This window comes from Peromyscus maniculatus, chromosome 4 (assembly GCF_049852395.1).
Source record: "Peromyscus maniculatus bairdii isolate BWxNUB_F1_BW_parent chromosome 4, HU_Pman_BW_mat_3.1, whole genome shotgun sequence".
Lineage (NCBI taxonomy): Eukaryota > Metazoa > Chordata > Mammalia > Rodentia > Cricetidae > Peromyscus > Peromyscus maniculatus.
Window position 1 is genome coordinate 38,697,997 of NC_134855.1, and position 25,725 is coordinate 38,723,721.

At 45.0% G+C, this 25,725-nt stretch overlaps 1 protein-coding gene across 17 annotated transcripts in view; it reads right to left on the minus strand.

Moving 5' to 3' along the window:
• Rbms1 (RNA binding motif single stranded interacting protein 1) overlaps nt 1-25,725 on the minus strand; it is a 225,855-nt gene that overhangs the window by 98,648 nt on the left and 101,482 nt on the right. For 13 of the 17 annotated variants that reach the window (XM_076569553.1, XM_076569550.1, XM_016003097.3 and 10 more), the window contains one exon: nt 2,490-2,665. In XM_076569553.1, coding sequence (XP_076425668.1) covers nt 2,490-2,665 — 176 coding nt within the window. The remainder of the gene's footprint in view (nt 1-2,489; nt 2,666-25,725) is intronic. The other 4 variants (XM_016003098.3, XM_076569555.1, XM_042275358.1 and 1 more) reach the window with 1 other exon arrangement.

The following is a 25,725-nucleotide window of genomic DNA, read 5'->3' on the forward strand; positions in this document are numbered from 1 at the left end:
AGGAGCTCGGAGTTGGGGAGGCTGACTTTCACCACCAGAACTCTTAACATCACACCATTTACCTTTCCATTTTCATTTCCCCTAACCTCCCCATGTTCTACTTCCAAAAGCTCCTTTGTTTTCCTCGCCAGTGCATAAAATCTTGGTCATATTTGCTTCTAAGCTCCATGCATATTTAGTATGGAACCAACAGTCTTGGCATCTTTTCCCATTTTTCAGACAACTGGAGCCGATCCAAACTTCAGAAAAAACGAATCATTCGTTTATTTCAACTGTGGCTGCCTCCCCCTACCCCCATGCACGAGCCCAAGTCAATCTGCAATTAGTGCTAAGCTTGCATTTCTTCTAAAATGCTTTCCCCCTGTTCGGAGGTATGGGTTTATTTACCCTTCCTGCAAAGTTCCCCATACTTCTCTGTAATCTCTATGCTTAAAGGACTCCCTAGGTCCTAAAGTAAGTCGCTTTGCCATAAAGTTCGCATCAACTTCCAAGTCACCAACTAGTTACGCTTTATCAGAAACTAAGTTCGGAGCACAAGTGTCGCTTTACGTCTTTCTCCACACTGTAAGACATACGCGGTCAGAAGGAAGATGCTGTATTTGCTCAGTTCTCTGTGCGAAGCAGAATGGAGCTGATAGTGGGTTTTGAGGCAGCATCCCCTATCAGTGTTGTGTCTTGCTTCCATAGACACAGCTGCCAAAACAACACCAGCATTCAACACCCAACCTGGGATCTGGCGAGAGTCTTCTTTTATCAATGACAAGACATGGTGAGGGTGGCTAAGTTACCGCCACTAACGGTAACGGCAAAGAGACCAGTGGCTACACATATTAAGAAAACCTGCACACATCAAAGACATCAACAACAAACATGGAGTAAATGGTCTAGGAAAAAATGATAATGCATTGTTCTATCATTTTTAGAAAATGATTTGGTTCAATTAAAAAAAAAGAAACCATTGGCCCTATTGAAGTATACTTCCGGTTTATAAAGCACGGCATATGGATCTATTACTTTATGGCTCCTGTGCTGTCTCCTTGACATCAACTCTTACATAACTTAAAACCAGCTGAGGAACAGTTTCCTTCTGCGGGCCTCTCCTTTGATACCTGGAGACAGAATCTGCTTCGTCCCCTTGTTCTCACGGCGTATTTTTAGCTTCTTAGACTCTCCGGCGCTCTATCCACCTGCAATTATGCTGCAGAAGCATCAGAAGACGCCAAGGAAAGGCCAGCAGCAGACAAGAGAGCAAAAGGCCTCTTCGTGGTCTTGACGGCTGCAGCAGGACAGCGCATGCCTGGCAGAGCTCCCTGTCTCCAGCCAGGCCCGGCCAACTCCCAAGAGCTGGACTTCCTTTCCGACCTCAGTGCGGGAGATGACTGCACTCTCCCCGAGTCCAGGAGGACAGGGCAGGAAGGGTGATAAGGAAAAGCCATGAGAGAGATGGCCTGTGACATGACCCTCGAGAGCCTGGAGGAACACCACCTATCACTCCGCCCTGCTTCTCACACAAAGCAAACCAAGGCCAAATGGGAGCTGTAGCTTCAGCTTGGAAACACAGCTCATTAGTTCTGAGTATTTTTTTTTTCCTTAAAAAAAAAAAAAAAAAAGAATGAGTAATGAATCTGGGCTTTCCACAGGACTGGAGAAATGAGATGCTGTCAAGCAAGACATTTTGAAGGCATAGGCAACATTCTCTAGCAGAAGGCTCCATGCAGTTATGCAAAATTTTTTTTTTGTGAAAGACCATTACTGTCCTAGGATACATACAAAGTGCTGTTATGTGTAAGCATTTACTGCTCAATACGATCTGATGTTTTTACTCCTTCCACAATGATCTTTGCTCTCGAAGGTACTTCTGGCTCCTTAGTTTAAATTAGTACTTCGTTACTTAGCTGCGATAATGTAATCGCAATGGAATAAGACATTTGTATTCTATTCATCAACAGTAGTAGAAAATGCAAATTTACTTTGGAACCTGATGCACATGCATTCTTCTCTTAAGATGCAGGAAGTGGAGGTCTTCCTATTTCCAAAGGGGAACTGGTGAAGGATCGCACCTCAGAGCTTCAGGTGCTTATGAAAATAGAGGGACACTATCCCAGCAGGAACCCAGAGTTGACACACACTCAAGATGAGGCTAGTTTGTTAATTACCTTCTGACAAATAATGTCAGCTGGTTTCTCTTATGGGGTTGATGGTTCCCTCACAGGCTTCTATGAAAGAGGAGTACTCTTAAAAAGGATGTACCCATCAGTTTTTCTTAAATTCATATTTTACTTCTCACATGCCAAGTCAAATTGTATCAAGAAAATGAACTTCATCTGCATGTAGGCATTCCAGAAGCACATGGGAATACTAAGAAAATGCCCAAGAGTTGAGCACTTAGTGGGTCTTATGTATTTATCTTATGCCCATCTCCTGTAACACAACTTATATCCTCCACGGCCATGATCAAGGAAGTCTTCAGCAGCTAAGGCAATACTCACGGTTGACAGAGCTTCACCAGGTCTTGATCAGTGGTGTTGGGGGGCAGGCCTCGGATGTAGAGGTTTGTCTTGCTCAGCTGATCCCATCCTGAGTTGCTACTGCTGCTGCTGTTGTTATTACTGCTGGTGGTGCTGGGGCTGGGAGGGGCCATGGGGTGCGCTGGGACCAGAGACTGCTGGAAGCAAACACCAGAGAGTGTGTCAGAGCAGAGGTTAGGGGCCAAGCAGCACTAGAGGCTGTGTGAGCCACAAAAAACAGACAGACAGACAAAATATAAAAAAAGACACCAAGATTAAACCACAATTAGCCTGAGCTACTGTGACGTAAAATTGAACTTGTAGGTGAAAAAAGATCTATTCATTTTAAGACAGAAACAAAAACCAAAAAAACCCCTTCTTTCAGGATGAAATGAAAGAATTTTACTCAGCAATACCTCTACTGTGGATAAATTTATGGATAATCTATTTATTCACATATTTTAAGGAACACATCTCCTGAGACTCAAAATTAACTTGCATGAAGTCACATGATACTGTATCTTAATATACAGTAATTTAGAAATCACTAGGCTTTTGGAAAGGCTTCCAGATTCTGAAGACTATGTGAAAGTAGTTGATTATTTTATTTGGAATGCTCTTTAAAAAGAGACCACTCTGAATATGTAAGAAAGTTAGAGCTTCACCCAGAGCCTCAAACTTCTAAGCTTCATGGATCTATGGCTTCATGGAGACATCTGGATGAGATTCACCACAAGCTGCCTTTCACTCTGGCTGACCCTGTGAACTTTAACCTCTGTGAGAATGTTGTAGCTGTTGGAAACCTTCCCAGGAGCACATCTGGCAAAGCCTGCAGCCAGGGGCTTCTCAGGTGTGCTTCTCCAGCCAGCAGCCACTTAGGAAGGGTGTGTGACGTACACACACCAGAGACTACTGCTCCATGAGCTTGTGGAAGGAAACTCCAGCTCTCTGCCCTCTGCCCCATGCAAGACATTTGAGGAAGTTTAAAGGGCTCAGTCTGAGGGCAATGCATGGGACCTAAACTGTGCTCGCAGACAATGTGCAGCAGGGCAGGACTATTCTCCTTTCTTTCTTCTAAGTGATAAGCATAGTAAGCCAAGAGTAGCATTTACACAAAGCGTTTGAACACACAAACTTAAATACTTGCTAGACACTCAACAAAGATTTCAAATATTGATGCCAGGCATTTACTACTACAAAGATTAAGTAAGGCATATAGAAGAAAACCTAAACTCCACAGCAGAAAATGCTAATGGTAGACACACACAATAAATATACTCTCATTTATCTTGCCAGCAATTTCGGGTGCCCACTGTAGACTCCACGTTCTGCACCTCGTTTCTGCCACGGCACGCTAATTCCACATCGTACGCTGAGAACTCAGTGACTCTTTTCTTCTAGTCCCTTACCTTCCTTGCTCTGTTCAGGGTCTATGCTAAGCTGTTGTGCAAATACTACTTCATCTAAAGAGACTCTTTAAGAAGGGGAGTTTTTGGAAGAATGAGCAAATAGTGAGGAAATTCTACTTCCTAAGAGCTGAACTTGAAACTAGGACTATTGCTTAATCCAAATCCCCAACGGCCCTGCCTGAGATCACATCCTTCCCACCTATCTATGTGATTCAAGCTTTTCACGGGCAAGTGAACTCACAGGCTGTCCACACACCGCTGGCTTTCCTCTAAGGACTAACGGCGCTGTTTTCTAGGTATTAAAAGAAAAAAAAAAACCCACAAAACTACTCAGCCCTCTCCCCTGCTCTGCCACGGGTGTTACACGAAGTTCTCTCAGTATCTCCATTTTCCCACCCTCTCTTCTTCTCAGAGCTGGATTGAGGTATGAAGCTGCAGTCACTAGCCCCCATCTCCCAAGCCTCTGACTGAAGAGAGAGCTTGTAACCCTCATAGAAGTAGGTAAGCCTCAATTTTCTCTTAAATGTCATGTGATCAGTGCCTAAGACACCATCTTAGAGCATAAGGCGATTGGTATCAACCGCAGGGCAGAGGATGTTGGCTACTGAACGACACCAGGGATGTGTTGTGGGATATTTGTATTCCCTGTGGAGGTGTATTGCTGATTGGTGCAGGAAGAATAGGCGGGACTTGTGGGCCAAGACAGGAACTAGGGATGAATCTAGGCACACAGAGGAGCCACCAGGAGACACCAAGGAAGCAGGATGGGTGGTATGTGTCAGAATGTAGATTAAAAGAAATGGGTTAAAAGTTATCAGAGCTAGTTGAGAACAAGCCTAAGCTAAGGCCAAGCTTTCATAATTACTAAGTCTTCATGTCATTATTTATGAGCTGGCAGCCCAAAGAAGAATCCATCTACAGGGATGAAAGGCAGGCTGTAGTTCAGAGGTAGAGCTCTTGCCTAACTTACAGAGCCCTGGATAAAATAATTATGTGTCACGCTGGGGATGGCACCTGGAGAAGCAGAAAAGAGCTGTGGCTCGGCCTCTCCCAGTTTCTCTGTGAGATCACAGCAGGGGCCAAGCACACGTACCAGCAGCAGGCATTCTAAAGACTGCATTCCAAGACCGGGTCCATCCAGCCCTGATCTTGTCTGGTTCTGAGGGGGCATGCTGCGTGTGGGCTTGTTCTGATCAGAAGAAACATCTGGGTTTTCATGAATTAGGGGACTCTTTGGAACTCAAAGTAGGTTTTCCTTATGTGTTTACTGTTGACAGAAGGAAGAGACCCATGATCTGTACTTCTGAATTTATAGTTGGTTTGCTGTATGATGTCTGACAGCCGTCCATATTTACCGTACTAATACTTTCCCAGTGAGGGGAGCGGGTGAGGAACCCAGGTCTTCCTGTTGGGCTGCCTATTAGGGTATGGGACCTCCCAGAGTTCAGATTCCAGGAAGGACAAGAGGGTCCCACATTCTCACGAGGAGAACCATGAGGCTGGTGACTCCACTATAGCACAAAGTTCAAGTTAAATTTTACCTAAATATCAACACTTTCAGGGCTAGCTGAACACAGACACAGAACAAAAGGATTTTCGTTGTTTAAAAAAAAAAAAGTATAGAAACCTTTAAAGATGAACTGTTTACAACTCACTCAATCTGGGCTGGGAATACAGCTTAATAGGCATGAGCAAGGATTTGTGTTCAATCCCTGGTCCCATCCAACAAACAAACAAACAAAACTCATGGAATCTAAAAATGTAACCTCCAATGAGAATAGTACACACGTTTAAAAGCCAAAAGTCCAAGTACAATAGACCTTACCCCTGACTATTCAGAAAGGATTGACAATGGTCTAAGCAGTCTGAGTGCCATGCATAAAGAAGTGTCCATCTGCTAAATGCTGCATGCTGTGTCCTGCTTTCTAGTGAACGCAATAAACAGACAGGTACAGCACTGTTCTCTCACTGCACAGATTGGGAACTGTGTCTTAGAAGCATTTAAGTATTGCGCGCTGACATCCAGTAAGTAGGTGGCAGGGCTGCATTTTGAACTGAGATCTGCCAGGTAACCAAGTCAGAACCTTCAAACGCTCTAAGTAGCTTCCAAGCACGTTCCATCTCTTCAATGCACCATATTGCTTTGAGGTCCTGCGCCCATCCTCTTGCGACCTAATTCTCAAATTCTTGCTCTTTTGCAGTGTAACTCCGCTATGCCAGAGAAAAAGGTGCCTGCGGGTTACTCTAATTAGCACCCAGTGAACTGGTGGAGGTAAAAACCCCATTAGCTTGAAAAGGAGGATTAAATAAATCCTGCTTTATAAATTGTTCCCTTAAAGAGTAGGTCCTGAGGGGGAGAGTAAACTCTTAGAGACAGCTTGGCATGCACATGACCTTAGGTTCAACTCCACACTCTGCAAGAAATGATGAACAGGAGTGAATCTTTGTTTTTTTGTGAAACAGGGTCTCACCATGTAGGCCCAGGCTACCTCAAACTCATGATCACTGTGCCTGGTGGGCAATGGGATTGGAAGTGTATACCACTACACCCAGCAAAAAGAAGGAATTTTGACAGGCACAATGGAAAACATTATGAGGTTCTTTTAAAAATTAAAAATAAGAGTCTAGCGTGGTGAATCACATGCATAATCCCAGCACTTGGGAACCTGAGGCAGGAGGATCCAAAGTTTGAGCGTAGCCTGGCCTATACAGTGAGATTCAATAACAACAACAACAACAACAAAAAAGCTATCATGTGACCCAATAATCCTGCTACATCTGTAAAGGAAATGAAATCAATATGTCCAAGCAACATCTACACTTCCTTGATTACATCACCAGCTATTCATAAAAGCCAACACATGGTAACAAACTAAATGACCATTAAATGATGAATGGGTGAAGAATGTTTACATATACACAGCAGAATTCTATTTAGCTACTAGAAATGACATTGTAGTATTTACAACATCATAGATGGAACGAGAGGTTATATGTTAAGTGAAATAAGTAAGACACAGAATGATGCTAACCCTAAATCAAACCTGAAACCATCGATCTTGCAGAAGCTGTGAGCAGAATGATGATTACAGAGGCTGGGGGTGAGGGGGTGGAGAGGAGGGAGCTGGGGAGGGTGGAGAGGAGGGGACTGGGGAGGGTGGGGAGGAGGGGCCTGGGGAGGGTGGAGAGGAGGGGGCTGGGGAGGGTGGAGAGGAGGGGGCTGGGGAGGATGGAGAGGAGGGGGCTGGGGAGGGTGGGGAGGAGGGGCCTGGGGAGGGTGGAGAGGAGGGGATTGGGGAGGGTGGAGAGGAGGGGGCTGGGGAGGGTGGGGAGGAGGGGCCTGGGGAGGGTGGAGAGGAGGGGGTTGGGGAGGGAGAGAGGAGGGGGGCTGGGGAGGGTGGTGAGGAGGGAGGTGGGGAGGGTGGAGAGGAGGGAGGTGGGGAGGGTGGAGAGGAGGGGGCTGGGGAGGGTGGAGAGGAGGGAGCTGGGGAGGGTGGGGAGGAGGGGGCTGGGGAGGGTGGAGAGGAGGGAGCTGGGGAGGGTGGGGAGGAGGGGTCTGGGGAGGGTGGAGAGGAGGGGCCAGGGAGGGTGGAGAGGAGGGGGCTGGGGAGGGTGGAGAGGAGGGGCCCGGGAAAGGTGTATCACACAGTGCTAAGTCACAGGTAAACAGGAGGAAGAGGCTTTGGTGTGCTAGTCCACAGCAGCGCGAGTATTGATAACATGAATGAACTGTACATGTCAAAGGGTAGAAAGGATTTTGAAAGTTTTCAACATGAAGAATCGATTTCTGAGGAGAGAGGTTTATCCTGATTTAAAAATTATAAAATGGGCAATGTATTGGAACGTCACACTATCCCATTAATATTTATTTTGCTGTGTATTTTAAAGTACCAGCTAAAACAATTTAACTGATAATTTAATAATAAAAACAAATCATTGATCTCATAAAAAATTTTTAAAACTGAGAGCATGAATTCTGCACATGCCTTCTGAAAGCTACCATGGAGCAATAATGAAATCTGGAGTCAGAATTTTAAGAATGCTTGACATGAAATCGGGTAAACCTTCTCGTGTAGACTGAAATAAAAATACAACAGTGACGAGTCTTTCACTACAGCTTCAGAACTGATAAGTCCCAGTCACTATACTCACAATCATAGTGCACGACTAGATGGCACAAATGGTAATTTACTAAAATGAACTAATGTAAACTTAAAAGGGGTTTTCACCTGACTGTTTTGTCACTGCTGTCCATCAACATCACCCTAGGACAATCCCGAGCCTGCCTTGCATCTGAAAAGACCCCCTGTGCATGAAGCTCACAGTCCTTTAACCACAGTTTAATTAGGGACCCTGGTGGGTAACTAGATGGCCACAGTTAGTGCTCATTCAGCCCCATAGAGCCCAGTGTCTACCTCGGTTTTTCACTGGCTGAGGTTCTGTAACAGGCCACAATTCTTGTCTCTCCATGGGTAGGGAAAACAAGGTAATAGCGTTTTCATGGTAATATTTATCTGGACTTAATTTGCATCTTACTTAGAGTTTCTATTGCTGTGATAAACATGGTGATCAACGGCAACTTGGGCTGGAAAGGGTTGATTTCCTTTTATACCTTGTAGTCCATCATCCAGGGAAGTTAGGGCAGGAACTCAAGGCAGAAACTGATGCAGAGGCCAGCAAGCAACAATTCTCAACCTGTGGATCGTGACCCGGGGGGTGGGGGGGTGGTGTCAAATGACCTTTTCACAGAGATCGTCTAATACCATCAGAAAACACAGATCTTCACATTATGATTCTTAACAGTAGCAAAATTACAGCCATGAAAATAATATGGTTGGGGTCACCACAGCGTGAGGAACTGTATTAAAGGGTCGCAGCACTAGGGAGGTTGAGAAGCACTGCCCTACACAAATGCTGCTGTCTTGCTCCTCCTGGCTTGGTCAGCCTTCTTTCTTCTACACCCCAGGAGCACCTGCCCAGGGGTGGCACGGCCCACAATGGGCTGGGACTTATCATATCAATCAGTAATTAAGAAAATGTCCTACAGACTTGCCTACAGGCCAATCTTACAGAGGCATTTTCTCAATTAAGATGCCCTCTTCAAAGATACATTTCGGTTTGTGTTAAGTTGACAAAACCAACTCGAATGATTTGCATGCCAAAAAACGGACAGAAAACTAAATCCGTGGAGAATAACTAGGTGGCTGTAACAGCAGATGGCTTTCTCTGCCTGCATGAGTAGATGATATCAGCAGAATGTCTTGTTGGCACTCAGGAGGGCTTCCTATGTGGACGGCATTCGGGGTGGGGGCACTTTCTTCAGAGGTAGCAATGCCCACCTTGCCAGGAAGACCCTCTAGGAATTCTTCACTCACACAATGGCAGCAGGCCAGAGGTAACCAAGGTTCTGTCCTTGCATCCTATACATCCCCAACAACAGCAGGTATGTCTTCTGTATCAATGCAAGGCCAGAAGATCTTTACAGAAGCAAAATTAGCTATATGTGAACTAAAACCAATTAGTCACCATGTAATTGTTATAGGAGGTAATTCAGCCAAGACCATTAAAATTAAAGACCTGCCATTGGAACTGTTTCATTTCCTTTCTATTACTAATAAGTCAAAGAATGCCTGTCCTCCTCCCATGGCCTTTACTTAGGAACCTCCCTCGGAATTCTAGTGCATTTTAGAGGGAAAAGAAACTTTGAAGTTGCCTCCAATCTCTTTTAAGACTCCCATGTTGATATTCTAAGTCAGAATGCCCACCTTAAGAAGGTTATAATTCACTCCTTCAGTAGTACACACACACACACACACACACACACACACACACACACACACACACTCCATCACTGCCACCCAAACATCCACTACTTCTCTTTTCACTACTGTTCCTCAGAGCAGAGAGAGGTTATGGAACATGGGGAACCAGTTTACTGTTATGAGAAAGAGCTATGTAAAGTTACTACACAGGATGCTAATGGTCACATACTGGTTTATTTCCCTGTCATTCTTAAGTCAACCTTGAGGGGATAGCACACGAGAGTGGGGGAGGGCCCTCCAACAGGCTGATTCCACCCCACTTGGGATGCTGTCTTCCTCGGGGCTGGAAAAAAACACAGTTGTTGGTGGAGGGAAGTGGAGGAGAACTGAGGAGACTGAACTGGAGTGCTAAGAATCTGCCCAGGAAGCTGCTGTTCTTACAGATAGATCAGAGCAGGACGACCCGAAGCACTGGCCAATGGACAGTGTCCCACTGGCCTGCGTCCAGGAAGTGAGGAAGTATCTATTAATCCTCCTCATCATGTGGATATTATAGCTGTAAAACCCCACCACCACCACCACCACCACCAATTAGGTGATGAAACTGGTTCTCCTGTCTTTGCTGTCCCTTGTTTGGAAATAAACCCGATAGTCCCTCAAGATTATGAAAATAGGCAACTGATTATTAAGTATTTGTTGGTTGGATATAAGCTTGCCAAAGGAGAGGGGCAAATGTTACATTAGCCATTCAAATAAAACCTAAAATTAAATCCCGTACTGGGGGAGGGGAGAGGGCTCAGAGGTAAAGAACATTTGCTGCTCTTGCGGAGGACTAGGTAGGTTGTTCCCAGAACCCACACGGTGGGTTACAACTGTCTGTGATTGTAATTCCCAGGGATCTGACACCCTCTTTTGGCCTTAGTGAGTACGAGGCATGCATACAGTACAAATAAATACACTTAGGCAAACTACACACACAAAATAAATACATCTGTAAAAAATTTTCCAGTGGGCTTCACAATCAATTCCCCGAGACATTTATCAAAGCCAATCCCTGCAGGTAAACTACATCTCCACCCTGAAACCTCTTTACTTTTGGGTCAAGGGTAAAGTATCGTGTTCTTGGGATTCAGAAAACTAAACATAAGAGTTGCAGTGTTAAATACAGTATGATCAGGCGAATACACAGACCTCATGGTAGATGTGTGAAGCAGTTTAAACAGAGGAAAGTCCTTAGGGATTAAACAATTGGACAAGCATGAGGTGGTGGCTGGAGAGGGTAAGAGAAGAATGGAGAGTACACATCAATAACCCATGGTAGGAAACATACATTACCCACAATGCATGGTTCTGGAGGCCAAGTTTTCTTGGATCCATCCAAGAAACTATATTCCCTGTCATGTAGTCTCTACACTTTGTCGGAGACATCATGTCTCTACACTATGGTGGCAGGTCTACAGGACTGCATACAAACAGCCCAATAGTCCCTCTCTTTCCAATGGCTCTCTCAAGGACTGCCACCATCAGCCAGGTTGTTCACCAAGAACTCCAGGCCAGTAAATATGGCAGGTCTCTTGTATTCTGTGTTCCTCCTGGCTTCTGTTAGCGCATTTACAAGTGTATGTGAGAGAAGATGCAGTACAAAAGAGTTAAAGACCAACATGAAGACAGTCACCAAGCAGATGCTCAATTTTAGGCACTTACAGAAAACAGAAGGGCTCAGAAAGAAAACGAGGACTGAAGACAATAGGTTCAAAACATCTCTGCCAGAGAAAAACTGATTAAGAGGGAAGGCATCTTAATAGTGGGCGGGCCTCTATCCTTACCCACCCTTCACGGCATCACAAGCCATGGTGCAGGATGTGTTACTGAAAACATAGTTCAATCAAGGAAGGACAAGGGAGGAGGGAGCTTGACGGAAAGGCATCACAGAGAAGATGGGTAAATGAGTAGGCTGCATGGTAAGCACCAGTCACAGCACCCTGGATGGTATGGGTATAGGAGAAAACCAGCCAGAAGAGAAGAAGGACCATCACACAAGACTGCCTGTAACAGTCTGGTCTTTGCCTTCTATTGCTATGGTAAACACTGTGACCAAAAGCAACTTGGGGCAGGAGATTGGTTTATTTGCCTTACACTTCTAGGGCACAGTCTACCACGGAGGGAAGTCTGGGCAGAAACTCAAGGCAGGAACTGATATAGAGGTCACAGAGAAACAGGGATGCTACTGCTTACTGGCTTAATCGGCATGCTTTCTTACACAACTCAGGAACACCTGTCCAGGGATGGCATCGCCCACAGTGGACTGGACCTCCCACATCAATCCTTAGTCAAGAAAATACCCCCCCCCCATCAGATCAGTCTACAGGCCTATAGGCCGATCTGATGGAGGTATTCAACTGAAGTTCCCTCTTCCTAGATGACCCTGACCTGTGTTAAGTTGACAAAAACTAAACAGGCCAACAACCCAATCTGTCTGGTTTTCAGGAAGCTTTGATAGCATGATGGGGAGGAAGAACTGCAAAGGTTGAGGAAGAACCTAGAACGCATGTTGGAGTCCATGACATCATAGGCCATAAGATTATGAGGGTTGCTGCTTGTGAGGAATATCAAACTAGTCACACACACTCCATCCTCAATGGAAAGAAAAGACTTGCGGGCAGGAAAATCAAAATCACAATCTGCCTTGGCCAGGAAGAAGAATGCACGCATCTTTGGACAGCTCAGTTGCTCTTCCAGCTAGAAAATTCTACAGCTGGCTCATATTCCTTGCCAGCCCCAGCTCAAGCACACCAAGACAGAAGGCAGCAAGCTTCTGTAAGAAACACACAGACAAATGAGCAAGACCCCAACTGCGGTGTCTGTCCAACCTGAGCAGCTAAGTGGAGCAGACACCACACAGTAGCCATGGCTGCCCACATCCTGGGGCCAGCACTACGCTTCTGGGTGATCCCTGATGATTTAGAGGCAATGGCCCCAAATACAAGCTAAACTAAAGTGAGAATGGGCTGAAAAAAACAAGCTGAAATGTGGAACCTGGAACTGGCTTAAAGACACAGAGAAAACAGCACTTACAACCCAAATCACCTGGCTAGCTCAGCTACAATGGGACTCCATGTACCTTAGCAGCCTGGCACTCTGGAGTTGCGTATATAAAAGTGACGCTTTGAGTTCTGTTCACTTGCAACAGCTCCAAGATCACCTTAAAAGAAAACTCAAGACAAAGCAAATGGCACCCACAAGCAAGCAGCTCTTAGGACATGGTAAACAAACCCTTGCTAAACTCAGGTGCGAGAACAAGGCCACCGTGGAATTCTGAACACAGGTGCACAGTGTTTTCCTCCTCCTGAGCTAGGCCCACATGTGGAATTTCCAGGCCAAACGAATTCTCTGCATGTGAGTGCACAAGAGCAAAGGCTTCCTTCCTCTCCTTTCTACTGAAAACAAACCCAAGGAACTTCTGGGGAAGCGAAATTGCTGCTTCTGCAGCAAAGGTTCTGAGCACCCCTGCTGCGCTTTGGGGAGTCAGGGATTCCAGGAGTAACCACCCACCCTCCCAGTTGTTCCCCAAAGTGAGTCCACAGCACAGTCTGCGCCTCTGCTTAGACTTTCTTCTGGGAGGAGAAATTTTGCTGAGGTGGCAAAATTCTCAGAGTGGAAAATTACGCATTCTGAAATTCTCCCGCTAAACAATACTCAGGGAGAACACTGCTAAATGTCTGAGCAAGCATTAAGTCAGAAAAATTAGGAACAAGCTTTAAAAACAAAACCAAACCCTCAATGGCTTGATTCAAGTCACTGGTTGATTTTTAGAGGCAGAGGGCAGAGGAACACCTGTGAGTGAGTACGTCCTAACTGCGGTTTCACAAATTAACCCCTAGAGAACAAAGCACTCTGTGTACTTGGAGGCAACTGAGTAAGTACTACCTGAACACTCCTTATTTAAGAACCTACACAAAATACTGCCCTTGGATGTTGGGACTCATGTATTACAAACTAAAGGATTTTTTTTTTTAGTGACTAGAACTCAAAAAATAATGTTTCCCTTTTCTTCCTCTGTCTGTCTGTGTACCGAACCCAGGGCTGAGGCTGTGGGCACTTGTGACGGTGCCCCGATTAAGTGTGTATTCATTTCTTCCTCACTGCAACGATCTAGCAGTTGACACACACAAGAGGATGACTGCTCAGAGAGCCTGACTGAGATGGCATTGCCTTGTGTAGACTTCCAGAGGAGGGGGCAGCATCACTCAACTAATACTGCCTAGAATTACAGCTTTAATAATAATAATAATAAAAATGAAGTTTTCCCTCTGGGATCTGCCTCAGGAGCTGACTTCTTACCTGAGCTCCACCCTGAATACACACACAGGCACAGACATGTGCAACTGAAACAGTTTGCTCTACAATATGTATTATACCCTAAATATTTTCTAGTTTGTTTATTTATTTATTTATTTATTTAGCAGAAAGATATGCTGGTAGTGCCTTGCTGAATTTACTAACAGCCGCCCACAGGGTCAAAATCAATGGTCTGTGAGCAAATCTCACACTGAGGTGCCCACAACTCAGGAGCAGGTGGAATCTAAAACCTGACTCAGTCATTTCCTCTGGGGCACTCTAACCAGCTTCTGCCTTTGCTCAGGGTTTGGGGGGACAAATCAGGAAGGCCTCTGCCTGCTTTAAGACAGAGTAAGCTGCAGCAGAGAACAAAACCTTTGACTCACAGAGGGCTAGAACACTAGATATTACAAACACACCCACTAGAAAATGGGAATTCTGAAGGACAGGAGGAAACAGAGGTTGGGATGATTTTTTTTTTATTTCTAATACATTTTTTTTCAGACAATATATTTTAATAATCCTACGTTCCCCTCCCTCAATTCTTCCTCACCTCCCTGTCCACCCAACTTTCCGTTCTTCCTCTCCTCCCTCTCTCAAAAGGAAAAGAAATGAAGCAAAAACCAAAACAGACTTTTAAAAAGTCAGGTTAAAAAACACCAAAACAAAACAAAAAGCACACCAGCAAACCATGGAGTCCAATTTGAGTTGCCATCTACTCCTGAGCCTGGGGCTTGACCTGCAGTGTGGTTGGTAGGCTCGCTGACAAGCTATTAGAGGAACTGGGTTCTCACTTTCCCAGCAGGTATCAAATGCAAACAGCTTCTGGGTTAGAGGTGGAACTCTGTCCAGTCCCCCTCCTCAGCACATGGATTTTGCCTGGTTATAACCTGTGCAGGTCTTGTGTGCGCTGTCGCAGTCTCCATGAGTCCCTATGTGCAACAGTCTTAGTGCGTCTGGTGATGATGTTCCCTTGGCGTCTCCACCACCTCTGGTTCTTATGTTCTTTCCACCTCCTCTTCCCAGTAGATACCACTGAGCCTTGAGGGGAGGGGTCTAATAAAAACATCTCCTTCAGGAATGAGGAGGGTAGGACTGTTTTCCTCCCAAAGGGAGCTTGACTTTAAAATGTTGAAAAGCACCAATTGACCCTAACTTTTCACTGTTTGGGATTCCAGAAGTCAAACCACGCATCCAACGTCACTCAGAAAAATCAGAGGGAAAGCCGGGTCTGTCATAAAGCATCAGTTCTTAAAGGCTGTGAAAGTGACCAGGATGACAAGTGGCCAGCCCTCCTCAAGGGACTTTTCCACAATCAGCAGACTTGGCATTCTGGTTCTGCTGAGACATCAGAGAGACAGTGTATCATCAGCATGGCTCTTGGTGCACATCATAGTCATCCCATATTTACCCACTGTCCACTTTTAGGTGACTTCACCTGATGTCCGTGTCTATGCTAGAGATCCGGCTTCTTGCACAAAAGAAACCTGCATCCCTAAAGCATGCCTGGTGGCCCCATTCATTTTGATTTTGTACTTTTTTTTTTTTGTAGTAAAACTTGGTAACTAGCATAACTGATCCTCATTTGCACAATCTCCAAGAAAATACAAGAATCAAATGGACTAATGACAGCAGACTGACGTCTTTCTGTTTAAGGAGTACATTCAAGGTTAACTGTCAGTTTAATTGGCTGGGATTAGGAACCCGTGGAGGGCCCATCCTCTCCCTGCATGTCCTAAGTCCATATACTTTAAAAATGACATCAACTGTTCGGTTTTCTTAAATGAGATTTGCAAGATGTGTGTGTGTGTGTGTGTGTGTGTGTGTGTGTGTGTGTGTGTGTGTGTGTGTGTCCTTTTTATCCCAAGTTTGTAAGTGCTTATGCTCAATTAACCCTCTGGACAAACTGAGTTTCCTTCAAGATTCCAAGAATTAATACAGATCCTGTTCCCAGCAGCCTCTAGGACACTCTGGAGAACAGCTTTTCAGTAGACCTGGCCTGGTATTTTCTATTTTTCCATGAATAGTTTCTTACAAGTCAAATTCTGACTACCTGAGTGGATGGGATGTCTACACTAACAATCACTGCAAGACTCTCCTGGTCCTCAAAGTCATCCTCATGTATGGCTGTCCATTAGCAAAGTGGTCCATCAGCATGGCAGTCCATCAGCACAGAGATGGTCGGGTCACTTAGAAATACAGGTGCCTTGGGAACCAAGAGTCAAGTGCTGGTTCAGCTACTTCTTATCTTTGCTGAAGCACACTGAAGGAGAACCTTAGAAAAGGCTTCAAATTTTTCATAATTAAACTGGGTGGTGGTTGCACACACCTTTAATCCCAGCACTGGGGAGACAGGAGCAGGCAGATCTCTGAGTCTGAGGCCTGCTTGGTCTACATACACAGGGGTCTATGTCTACACCTTGGCCAGGAGACCAGAGATGTCCATCAACTGCATGTGACAGAAGTCTTCCCTGCAGGACACAGTAGATCCCAGTCATGTGACTTCACAAGTATACCTCCACCACAAAGCCAATAAAGGAGAGTCAGGTCTAAAGGTACTAAGATCATACTGTCCTACCTGGATTGGTTTTAAATATGAATTATAAATGTTAGGGCCAGATTTTGCCCTTTTCAACAGGATAGCTATCATGATGTCCTCCCTAGAAGTTCAGGCATCCTATTTGCATTACACACTTTCTTTCCACGCCTTACCACAAATGCCAATTGTACCTCTTAACAAGAGCTGATAATGCAAATCTCAGCCATCAATCATCCTAGAGATGATAGAAATACGAGACGAGCAACCGCTTCTGAACAGAGAGAGAAGTTTACCTCTTGGTTTACCCACAGTGGTTGGGTGTGTCTAGACTAGTTTTTTCTTTTTCTTACCATCAACATAATCTAGGCAGTCTTTAAAAATAGCCAACTAAGCAGAGTATATGGCTAAGCAGCGGGAGTGCTGCCTAGCCCACGCAAAGCCCCGGGGTTGATCCCCAACACTGCTCAACTTGCAAAGCTCAAAAGGTTCAAGAATTCTAATCCACGACAATTTATAGAAAATATTTTATTCATAGAGAACTGTTATTCATTGTATCAATGGCCAATATTGCTGAGCACAGTTTTATGTCTTCCAAACCAAAATAAATGCTTTGTGCGAACTCTCTCATTTAATGACAAAAAGGCGCATTTATTGCCATTTTACAGATAAGAGAGAGGTCTATGGATTTCACCAAGGTTACAGAAGAGGTGGCAGTCCCCTTATAAAATACATCATCTCAATGACTTATCCAGGAGCTAAGGAGAAGAAATGGAAGCGGGAGGGACTGTGACGCTTGGTTTCACAGGATTGGGGGCCTTACTCGACACACAATACTATTGTACCACTTACGGCTTTTGTAAGAACTCAGCTTTGCTGTGGACAGCACTCCTAAGAACAGCTATTAAAGCCTGGATATAACACAACCAAAACTCTTGGCTCAAGACACTGGTTGTCGGATGTGAAACTGAGTAGCATGTCCTTCCTTCCTGCATACCAACAGCACAGCTAAGAGGGAAGGATTACAGCTAAAAAAACCATTCCAGTCACACATTTCTTCTCATTTCTCCCAACTCAGGCCACTTATCTCAACAACAGATTATGAGTTTTAAATTAAAGAACAAATCCACCCTGCCGTCCTGTAAGCCCCCTGAGGATCAGAGGCCATGCCTAGTATCATTCTACCCTATTGCCCAGAGTCTGTAAGAGAACCCTAGATGTCAAGTGAAAACCATGGACTAACATATTCGGAGTCATTAAGTTTCTGCCTTGACTCAAATGCTGAAGGCTTAATAGCCCCAGGATGTAAAGAGGTGGGTGACATCAGCCAGGGCTGGATGGTGGTGGTGCCTAAGTGCTTAAGGAAGGAGTCTGGCATCTGGGAGAAAAACACTCATTGTGTCACTTTCCTAGGTGAAATGAGATCTCTTCTGTCATTGGAAAGTTCTACATTTCCTCTCCAGACTGCAGCGTCACTAGACAATTTCCCACCTCCATCAGAGGGGAGCTGGAAAAATCCCTAGTTTAAAACTTCAAAGCACTACAGACACGAAACAAATGACTGAGAGCGAGAATGATAATTTACAAACAAAACAACTCTAGTCCTAATAATCTTACCGGCTTTGGACACATGGCCTATGTGGAGATCTGTCTTTTCTCAGCACACATGAATCAGAATCACTACAAGCCCTCCAGAAGACGTAGTCTCCCTGAGCTGCTCTGGCCTTTGGTAATGGCCACATCTGGTCACACAGGTGGTATTCAGGCAGCATTCACTCTATCAACTGAGAAATGACACCTTCACTCCAATGCTTTTAACTGGCTTTAACCTTAGGTAAGTGTGAGATAAAGAGGTTCCATGGAGTCATTGGATTTGCCTGCCTTATGTTTGCTTCTGTTGTTGAGATACGAGAATCTGACACAGGGAACCCACAGGAGAATGAGCTTATTCTGGCTAACAGTTCCAAAGCGGATACAGCCCCTGAAGGAGGGTGGGTGCGGCTGGCCTGTTACCCTGCACCAGCAGTCAGCAGAAGAGTGGATAGGAAGTAGGGCGGGGCTATGTAACCTTCAAGCCTGCCCCTGTGACACTGCTCCTCCAGAAAAGACATCATTTCCTACAGTTTCTGTAACCTTCCCAAACAGCACAGCCACCAGGAACCAAATGTTCAAACTCACGAATGAGTCTGTGGGAGACATTTCCCATTCAAACCACAACTATTCCCAACTTCAGTCCAGTCTGCTTTGATCTTAAGGTCCTGGCAATGACTGTATTTCAAATAACGTCACATTCTAAGGCTCCAGTTCAATGCATTTTGTGTGGGTACTAACTACTTAAACCACTGCATTGGCTTTCTCTAAAACAATGGTTCTCATCCTATGGGTCTCAACCCCTCTGGGGATGTCGAACGACCCTTTCACAGGGTCATGTATCAGATACCCTGCATATCAGATATTTACATTACAATTCCTAACAGTAGCAAGATTACAGTTATGAAGTAGCAACAAAATAATTGTATGGCTGGGGGTCACCACAGCATGAGGAACTGTATTAAAGGGTCACAGCACTAGGAAGGTTGAGAACCACTGCTCTAACGGGCTATTTTGGTTTCTCCAGTCCTACTTTAAAAACACTGGCAGTGTAATACAAGTCTTACATTAAGGACTACTTTATGTGAGTCATAAGACCAATCAATTCTGTAACCACATTCCGATCAGCATAAAACATGCATCACCTAACTAACCCCTTATCCAAGCTAAACCTTGACCTATGGCATGGATATTGGAGAGGTGCTGTGGGATGTTCTGTATGGCAAATGTGTTGCTCTGATTGGTCAATAAATAAAACACTGATTGGCCGTGGCTAGACAGGAAGTATAGGCGGGACTAACAGAGAGGAGAAAAGAAAGAACAGGAAGGCAGAAGGAGTCACTGCCAGCCGCCACCAGGACAAGCAGCATGTAAAGACGCCGGTAAGCCACAAGCCATGTGGCAAGGTAAGATTTATGGAAATGGATTAATTTAAGATATAAGAACAGTTAGCAAGAAGCCTGCCATGGCCATACAGTTTGTAAGGAATATAAGTCTCTGTGTTTACTTGGTTGGGTCTGAGCAGCTGTGGGACTGGCGGGTGACAAAGATTTGTCCTGACTGTGGGTAAGGCAGGAAAACTCAAGCTACAGAGAGGGGGTTGTGTGTCAAAACTTAGCCTGGGGAGATTCACTACATGTCTACTCACCTTAGATGGGAGCCTACAACAGACCACAAAGTACAGATACCACTATGTCCAATCAGGGGAACCAGTGAGTTTTATTGGGGTCACTTACAGGAGTAGAAATAACTCAAAGGCAGCTGCCTCACCAAAACCCACCCCAGCATGGGTGACAGCTCACAAAACTGGGAGCCTGGCACACTCAAGCACACCCTGCAGGCAGTTCAACAAGTTGGAGAGCATCCTATCCAGGTGCCTCAGAAAATCTCAACTTTTTTTCCAGGCAGTTCTGTTAGTTTCTGCTTCTTCCAGGCAACTGGTCTGATACTGAGTCTTTTTGCAGCTTGACTTCCCATTGTCTGAGAATGACTGTCAGCTTTTTGGTTGGCATTAGCGGGAAAGGGGCCTAGTGTATCTGGTCAGTTTCAGGGACTTCCTGAAGCTAGTTTGAGTTACCTTCCGGCACTCAAGCATTTCCCTGCAGGATGGAATGTTTCAATCTGGAATCAAACTGTTACACAATACTCCACCTTCTCCTCTCACTCTTACATCTCTCCACAACGACCCTGAGTCTTGGAGGTGGTGACTATAGATGTCCACCTTTGGCTAAGAATTAGGCAACTGTGCCATAGCCAGTTACTTGTTCTCCATAGTATCACCAGTGGTTATGAGATGATGCTGAAGACAATGAGTTATCTCTAGGTGCAAGCACATGTTCAGAAGGCAATTTGACAGGCACATCACATCCATCTAGTAAAGCAATAGAAGTTGCTTCCTCATTGGGACCTATGACCTCCCTGGACACAGGACAATTACATTGCATGACACAGTTTTTTTCTGGGGAGGCAAAACACACATGCCTACTCAACCCAAACAGGACCATGACCGAACCAAAGATGAGCTAGTTGGAGGTGAGTGAGTGCACAGTCCTGGCTACAGGGAATAAGGCATGAAGTCAACGCTGGGAAGCCTGGGGAAGGGTGGGGAGAGGAAGAGCATCCTCGGAGGAAATTCCATAGAGTTGTCCTTCCCTCGTTGGTGTGTGTTCATGTGCCTTTGTGCTATGACAGCTGTTGCATGGATCTTGCTGTGGCTAGTGAGACATACAACTAAGGCTGAGCCATCAGGATTAGGAGTGTCTGTGGGAGGAATCCCTCTTCATCTCTGTGGTGTGGGGTGGCATGCCTACTTGATGAGCAGAGGCCATCATGCGAATATGCATGTCCTGAAAACAGTTAAAGGTTAGAGGAAATTTTAGTGTATAAGAGTAGAGATTGTCAGCAAGCAGCAGCAGAGGTTGCCTGGCCTGTTGTGTGTTGTTAGAAATGCACCCGAGGCTGAGAAGGCACGGCAGACATGTGGGAACTTGTTTGTATAAAGGAGCAATAATAACAAAAAAGAGAGATATGGCCAGCACCCTCCATGTTAGTCTCTGATTTAGCAAGTAAATCCCATAAACAAGAAGATGAGAGAGCCATGGCAAAAGTGATAGAAGATACCCTCAAGTCGAATCTTTAGTAGAAAAAGATGGAAAATCTATAATCCAGCATGAAGATGAGGGCATTAAGCATGGTCCAGAGCAAGAAACTAGAGGAACAAGGAAATACTTGGCACTTCCAACTGCTGAAATTGGGGAACACTTAAACAAGCAATGAAAGAGCATGTCTCAGATTGGCTTGTGAGGCTGTGGGACATGGGAGCAGATGGAATCAATCAGACTTCTGTGGAGGCAGGAAAACTGAATAATGCATCTATCCAACTCCTCTTTAAGGCAAAGCTTCATAAGCCGAGACAGTATGAGAGAAGTCAGTCCCTGGTGGACTGGCTTATCAAAGCCATTAGGAACACTTGGTTATCTCCATCTGAAGTCCCCATAAATGTCCAGGGATGGAAAATCATAAAAAAAAAAAAAAAAAAAAGAGGCAGATGCTATTGAGGGGACTAGGAATAAAAGAAGTTTTGTTTGAACCCCAGCTCACTGGTCCAGACAGAACTATGTTCACAGAGGAGTCAAGAAAAGATTGATCCAGCAGGGGCTTAAAGGTTTGTGTGAAACTTTAGTGGCTTTGCTGAGCCCTCTGTGAGGCAAAAACATTGGAAAAACTTTGCCAAGTCTCAGTGACTTTGACTAGCATCTAGAGAGTGCCCATAGAGTAAAAGAGCAGGTAGAGTTAATAAGAAAATAGTAAAGCAAAGGAAGAGGTCTGCCTGCATTACTCAAAGGCAAATGTGGCAGGAGTGATGCCAAGCTGGAGTTCCTAAAGAAAAAATTGATAGAAATACAAATTTCATGTTAATGAGTTTCTGGGAGCTTTCAAGCCTGAGGAGAAGTTCACCAAAGACATCTCTGAAATAACAACAAGGTTGAAGATGATCAAGCTTGTCCTAAGGGTGGGTAATTATCACCCCAGACTGAGAAGGGCATATGTCCCTCCAGGAAGAGATTATGCTAAGGGTAGAAATGGTTTGCCCAGACAGGAAATCCCCTAACAGCCAGGTATGGTGAATGGGAGACAGTAGCTACAGTGCAAACCCAGGGCCTGCCTGTCTGACCCACAGAGACAGAAGGTGCAGCAGAGGAGACAAGCCCATTTTCTGCATTGACCTGGGCAGAGCAAGTCAAGTCCACTGAGTGTATCAAGTACGGGGAATATTGTAGGGAGGCTCCATGGAAGAGCTGCAAGATATGGAAACACAATGGCTCAGAGAGAGAATGACTGAGCATTATAGGGAGCTAATTAAGTTAGCGTCTCCTACCCATGCTTTGTACCCAACCTTGGTCTGTGGAGGACACAACTGTTATAAATGGATGAAACCTTTCCATGCTGTATTAGACCTTGCTTATGTTCAACTTCAGTATCTTCTTAGTTGTGAACTTCTGGGATCACCTGACACTGCACCAAGGTTATTTTTGTAACCCTACTATCTGTTATGAGACAGTAGCCCAGGATGTTGCCTTGACCCGCCCATCCTCTGGAAAAGGTTTTGTTATATAGATGACACAATGCTGACGACCTCTGAGTGTTTTGCAGATGTGGAAAGCCACTGGAGACACAACCTGGTGCAAGGGGACTTCCATACACCTTACAACCCTGCTGGGGTTGTGTTAATTGAGAAGGAAAAAAATATCCAAGAGGTACCCCACCTGGGAGGAAATGGACACCCACAGAAGCCATAAGGTCACTGAATGAAAACCTAGTGCCAGGCATGGGTGAACTATGTTCCTGTGAGTTACTGGCCAGGGGAGCCTGAGGTCCCACAAAGGCAGAATATGCCTGCTTGTCCAACAGTGGCTTGTTTGTTGGGGGTCAGACCAACAGCTTTCTGACTGGATTTAAGGCCTGCTCCACAAGTGGGAGTTGGTGCTATAAGCCAGGACAAAAAGCCTATGGCAGGTAAGGACATAGGTTCCAATGGGGAAGTGACTTTTATTATTTTACTAGATGGATGTGATGAGTCTGTCAAGTTGCCTTCTAAGCACGTGTGTTTTATGCTCCGAGATGACCACTGTTGTCAACCTCAACCTCATCATCACTAGAGATGCTTGGGGGAACACCTGTCTGGAGAACTTGGGGCACAGTGATACTGTAGCACAGTGGCCAAACCAAATTCTTCATCACAGGTGGACAACCATGGCTACCCCCTCCAAGGCTCACTGTGGAAGAGGGGGCAAAAGAAAGTAAGAACAGGAGGAGGGGGTGAAGTGTTATGTAACAGTTTCCTTTAAGACTGAAACATTCTATCCTACAGGGATGGTTTGTAAGCAGGAAAGTAAACAATTCAAAAGAGCATAAGGAAGTCCCTGAAACTGAGCAGATTTCTACCCCACCAGAATGAAAACAAAAGCTGAGTTACCTCTCAGACTGAGCTAAAATACAAAGTCTAACAGCTAAACCAAGCTGCAAAGAGGACTCTTTTAACACCAGACCAGCTGCTTGGAAGAAGCAGAAACCAGCTGAGCACTCTTGAAAAAGTTTTGACCAGAGTTAACAGGAAAGGACACTCTCCAACCAGCTGAGCTGCCTACAGGCTATGTGATGTGCACCAAGTTTTCCTGTTTTGTGAGCTGTCACCCATGCTGGGGTAGGCCTTGGTGATGCAGCTGTCTGCCTATGAGTCACTTCTGCTCCTGTAAGTAACCCCTCACCCATATTCCTCTAAGGAACTCCAATAAAGCTCACTGGTTCACCATGTTGAACTTCAGTGGTATCCATACTTTGGTTTGCTGTGGGATCCCTGTGTGTGTGTGTGTGTGTGTGTGTGTGTGTGTGTGTGTGTGTGTGTGTGTTGTGTTGTGTCAAAAGTTTTGTTACATAATAAAATACAATGTCATTAGAAAATAGCAGACACCCCAATTTATTTCTTATTTACTGCTACTTGCTACAGAACAAGTCTAGACTCCCCTTCTTTCAGTCAAATTTAAATCTCTGATGGCAAATGTCATTCTGAAGTGGTCCTCCTCAAAACCTAGAGGATGACCTGGACAGAAGTGGTGGCGCTCTGGGAAGGAGAGGGTAGACTCTGAAAGCAGACTGCCAGAGTTAGATGTCACTGCGGCCACTCTCTGTTTGTCCTTGGCTAACTAACTTCTCCCCATCTTGGTGTGAAACATGAGGACTATGCCACCTATTCCATTCCAACCTGGAGTTGATCAAGACACTGTGTAAGTACAGACTACAGAGCCCTCAAGAAAATGTCAGGCTTCTAGGAAACGGTCAGCCAGTGTGGTCTACCCACCTATCCCAGGGCTCTCCCTAAATATGCCACAGCCGGTTTTAATCTTAAAACTGACCTATACACAGTGCAGCTCCAGTCTCCTCCCTCCTCCTCTCAGGTTCCTCTGCACAAGCACATTAAAGACGGAGTGGAACAAATCACACTGTGAGTTCAAGTGGCAACACAGAAAAGGTGGGGGCGGGGGGACATGGTTCCCCAGAAGAAGAAGAAGCTATCTGCTCAAAACCACCAGACTGCCTGGACCACTTCATTAGTCAGTGTAATGACCAGAAAGTTCTAACTGAGCATGCATTTAGGCTAGAGCTCCTCTTTGAACTCCTGGAATTCCAGCTTGTACCTTCTAGCCCTGAAGTGGAGGTGAGAATGGGGTGGAGGGGCATTAGAGCTGTGCACGTGTTCCATCAGGGCTGCTTCCTGTGTGCTGTTCTCCAGCTTGAAGAAGCCTAGTGCACTTTACATCTTTCACTATCACTAGGGTATTTTTTCCCTCTGCCCAATGTATTGTATGATCAACCTTTGTTCACAGAGGCTAAAAACCGAAGCTGGTACTATCAGTCCCAGCATGCCATTAACAGATCATGATTCTGGGCTAACTGGGGGGTTTGGCCACTATCAACATTTCAGTAGGAGAACTTGGGAGCCAAACCATCAAATACAATGTTCTAAGAGGTGTGTGTGTGTATGTGTGTGTGTGTTCTGACTGTAAAACTCTCAGCTTAGAAAGTAGTTTGAGATGAGAACTGTCTATGTAGTAGGAAGATTGTTTTGTTTTGTGAGAAGCCCAGCTAGTCCAGGCTAGCTGGGAATTTCCTATATAGTCCAGGTTGGATTCAAACTGGATCCTCTTACATCAGCCTCACCAAAGCTATGATTACACATGTATACAACCACACCCAATGATTTTGTTAATGTAAACATTATAATTTTACTAATGTAGATTAAACTATAATCTAAACAGTTATTAAGAAATCAGTTTGTTGGCTAGTATTTATTTACAATCAAACCAATAGTTGCTAATTAAATTGTGTCCCTTCCAATTGTATCTATCCCCAAATACACTGAAATTATGGTCCTTGTCCGATGTGCCAGTATTAAGAAACTGATCTTTGGGAGGGATTTAAGTCGTGATGGTGGAGCCCTCAGGAATGAGATCAGTGCCCTCAGAAAGCAAACTCACAAGGACCTCTAAGAGTTGGGCTCTATTCCTCATGATCCTGCAGAAGGC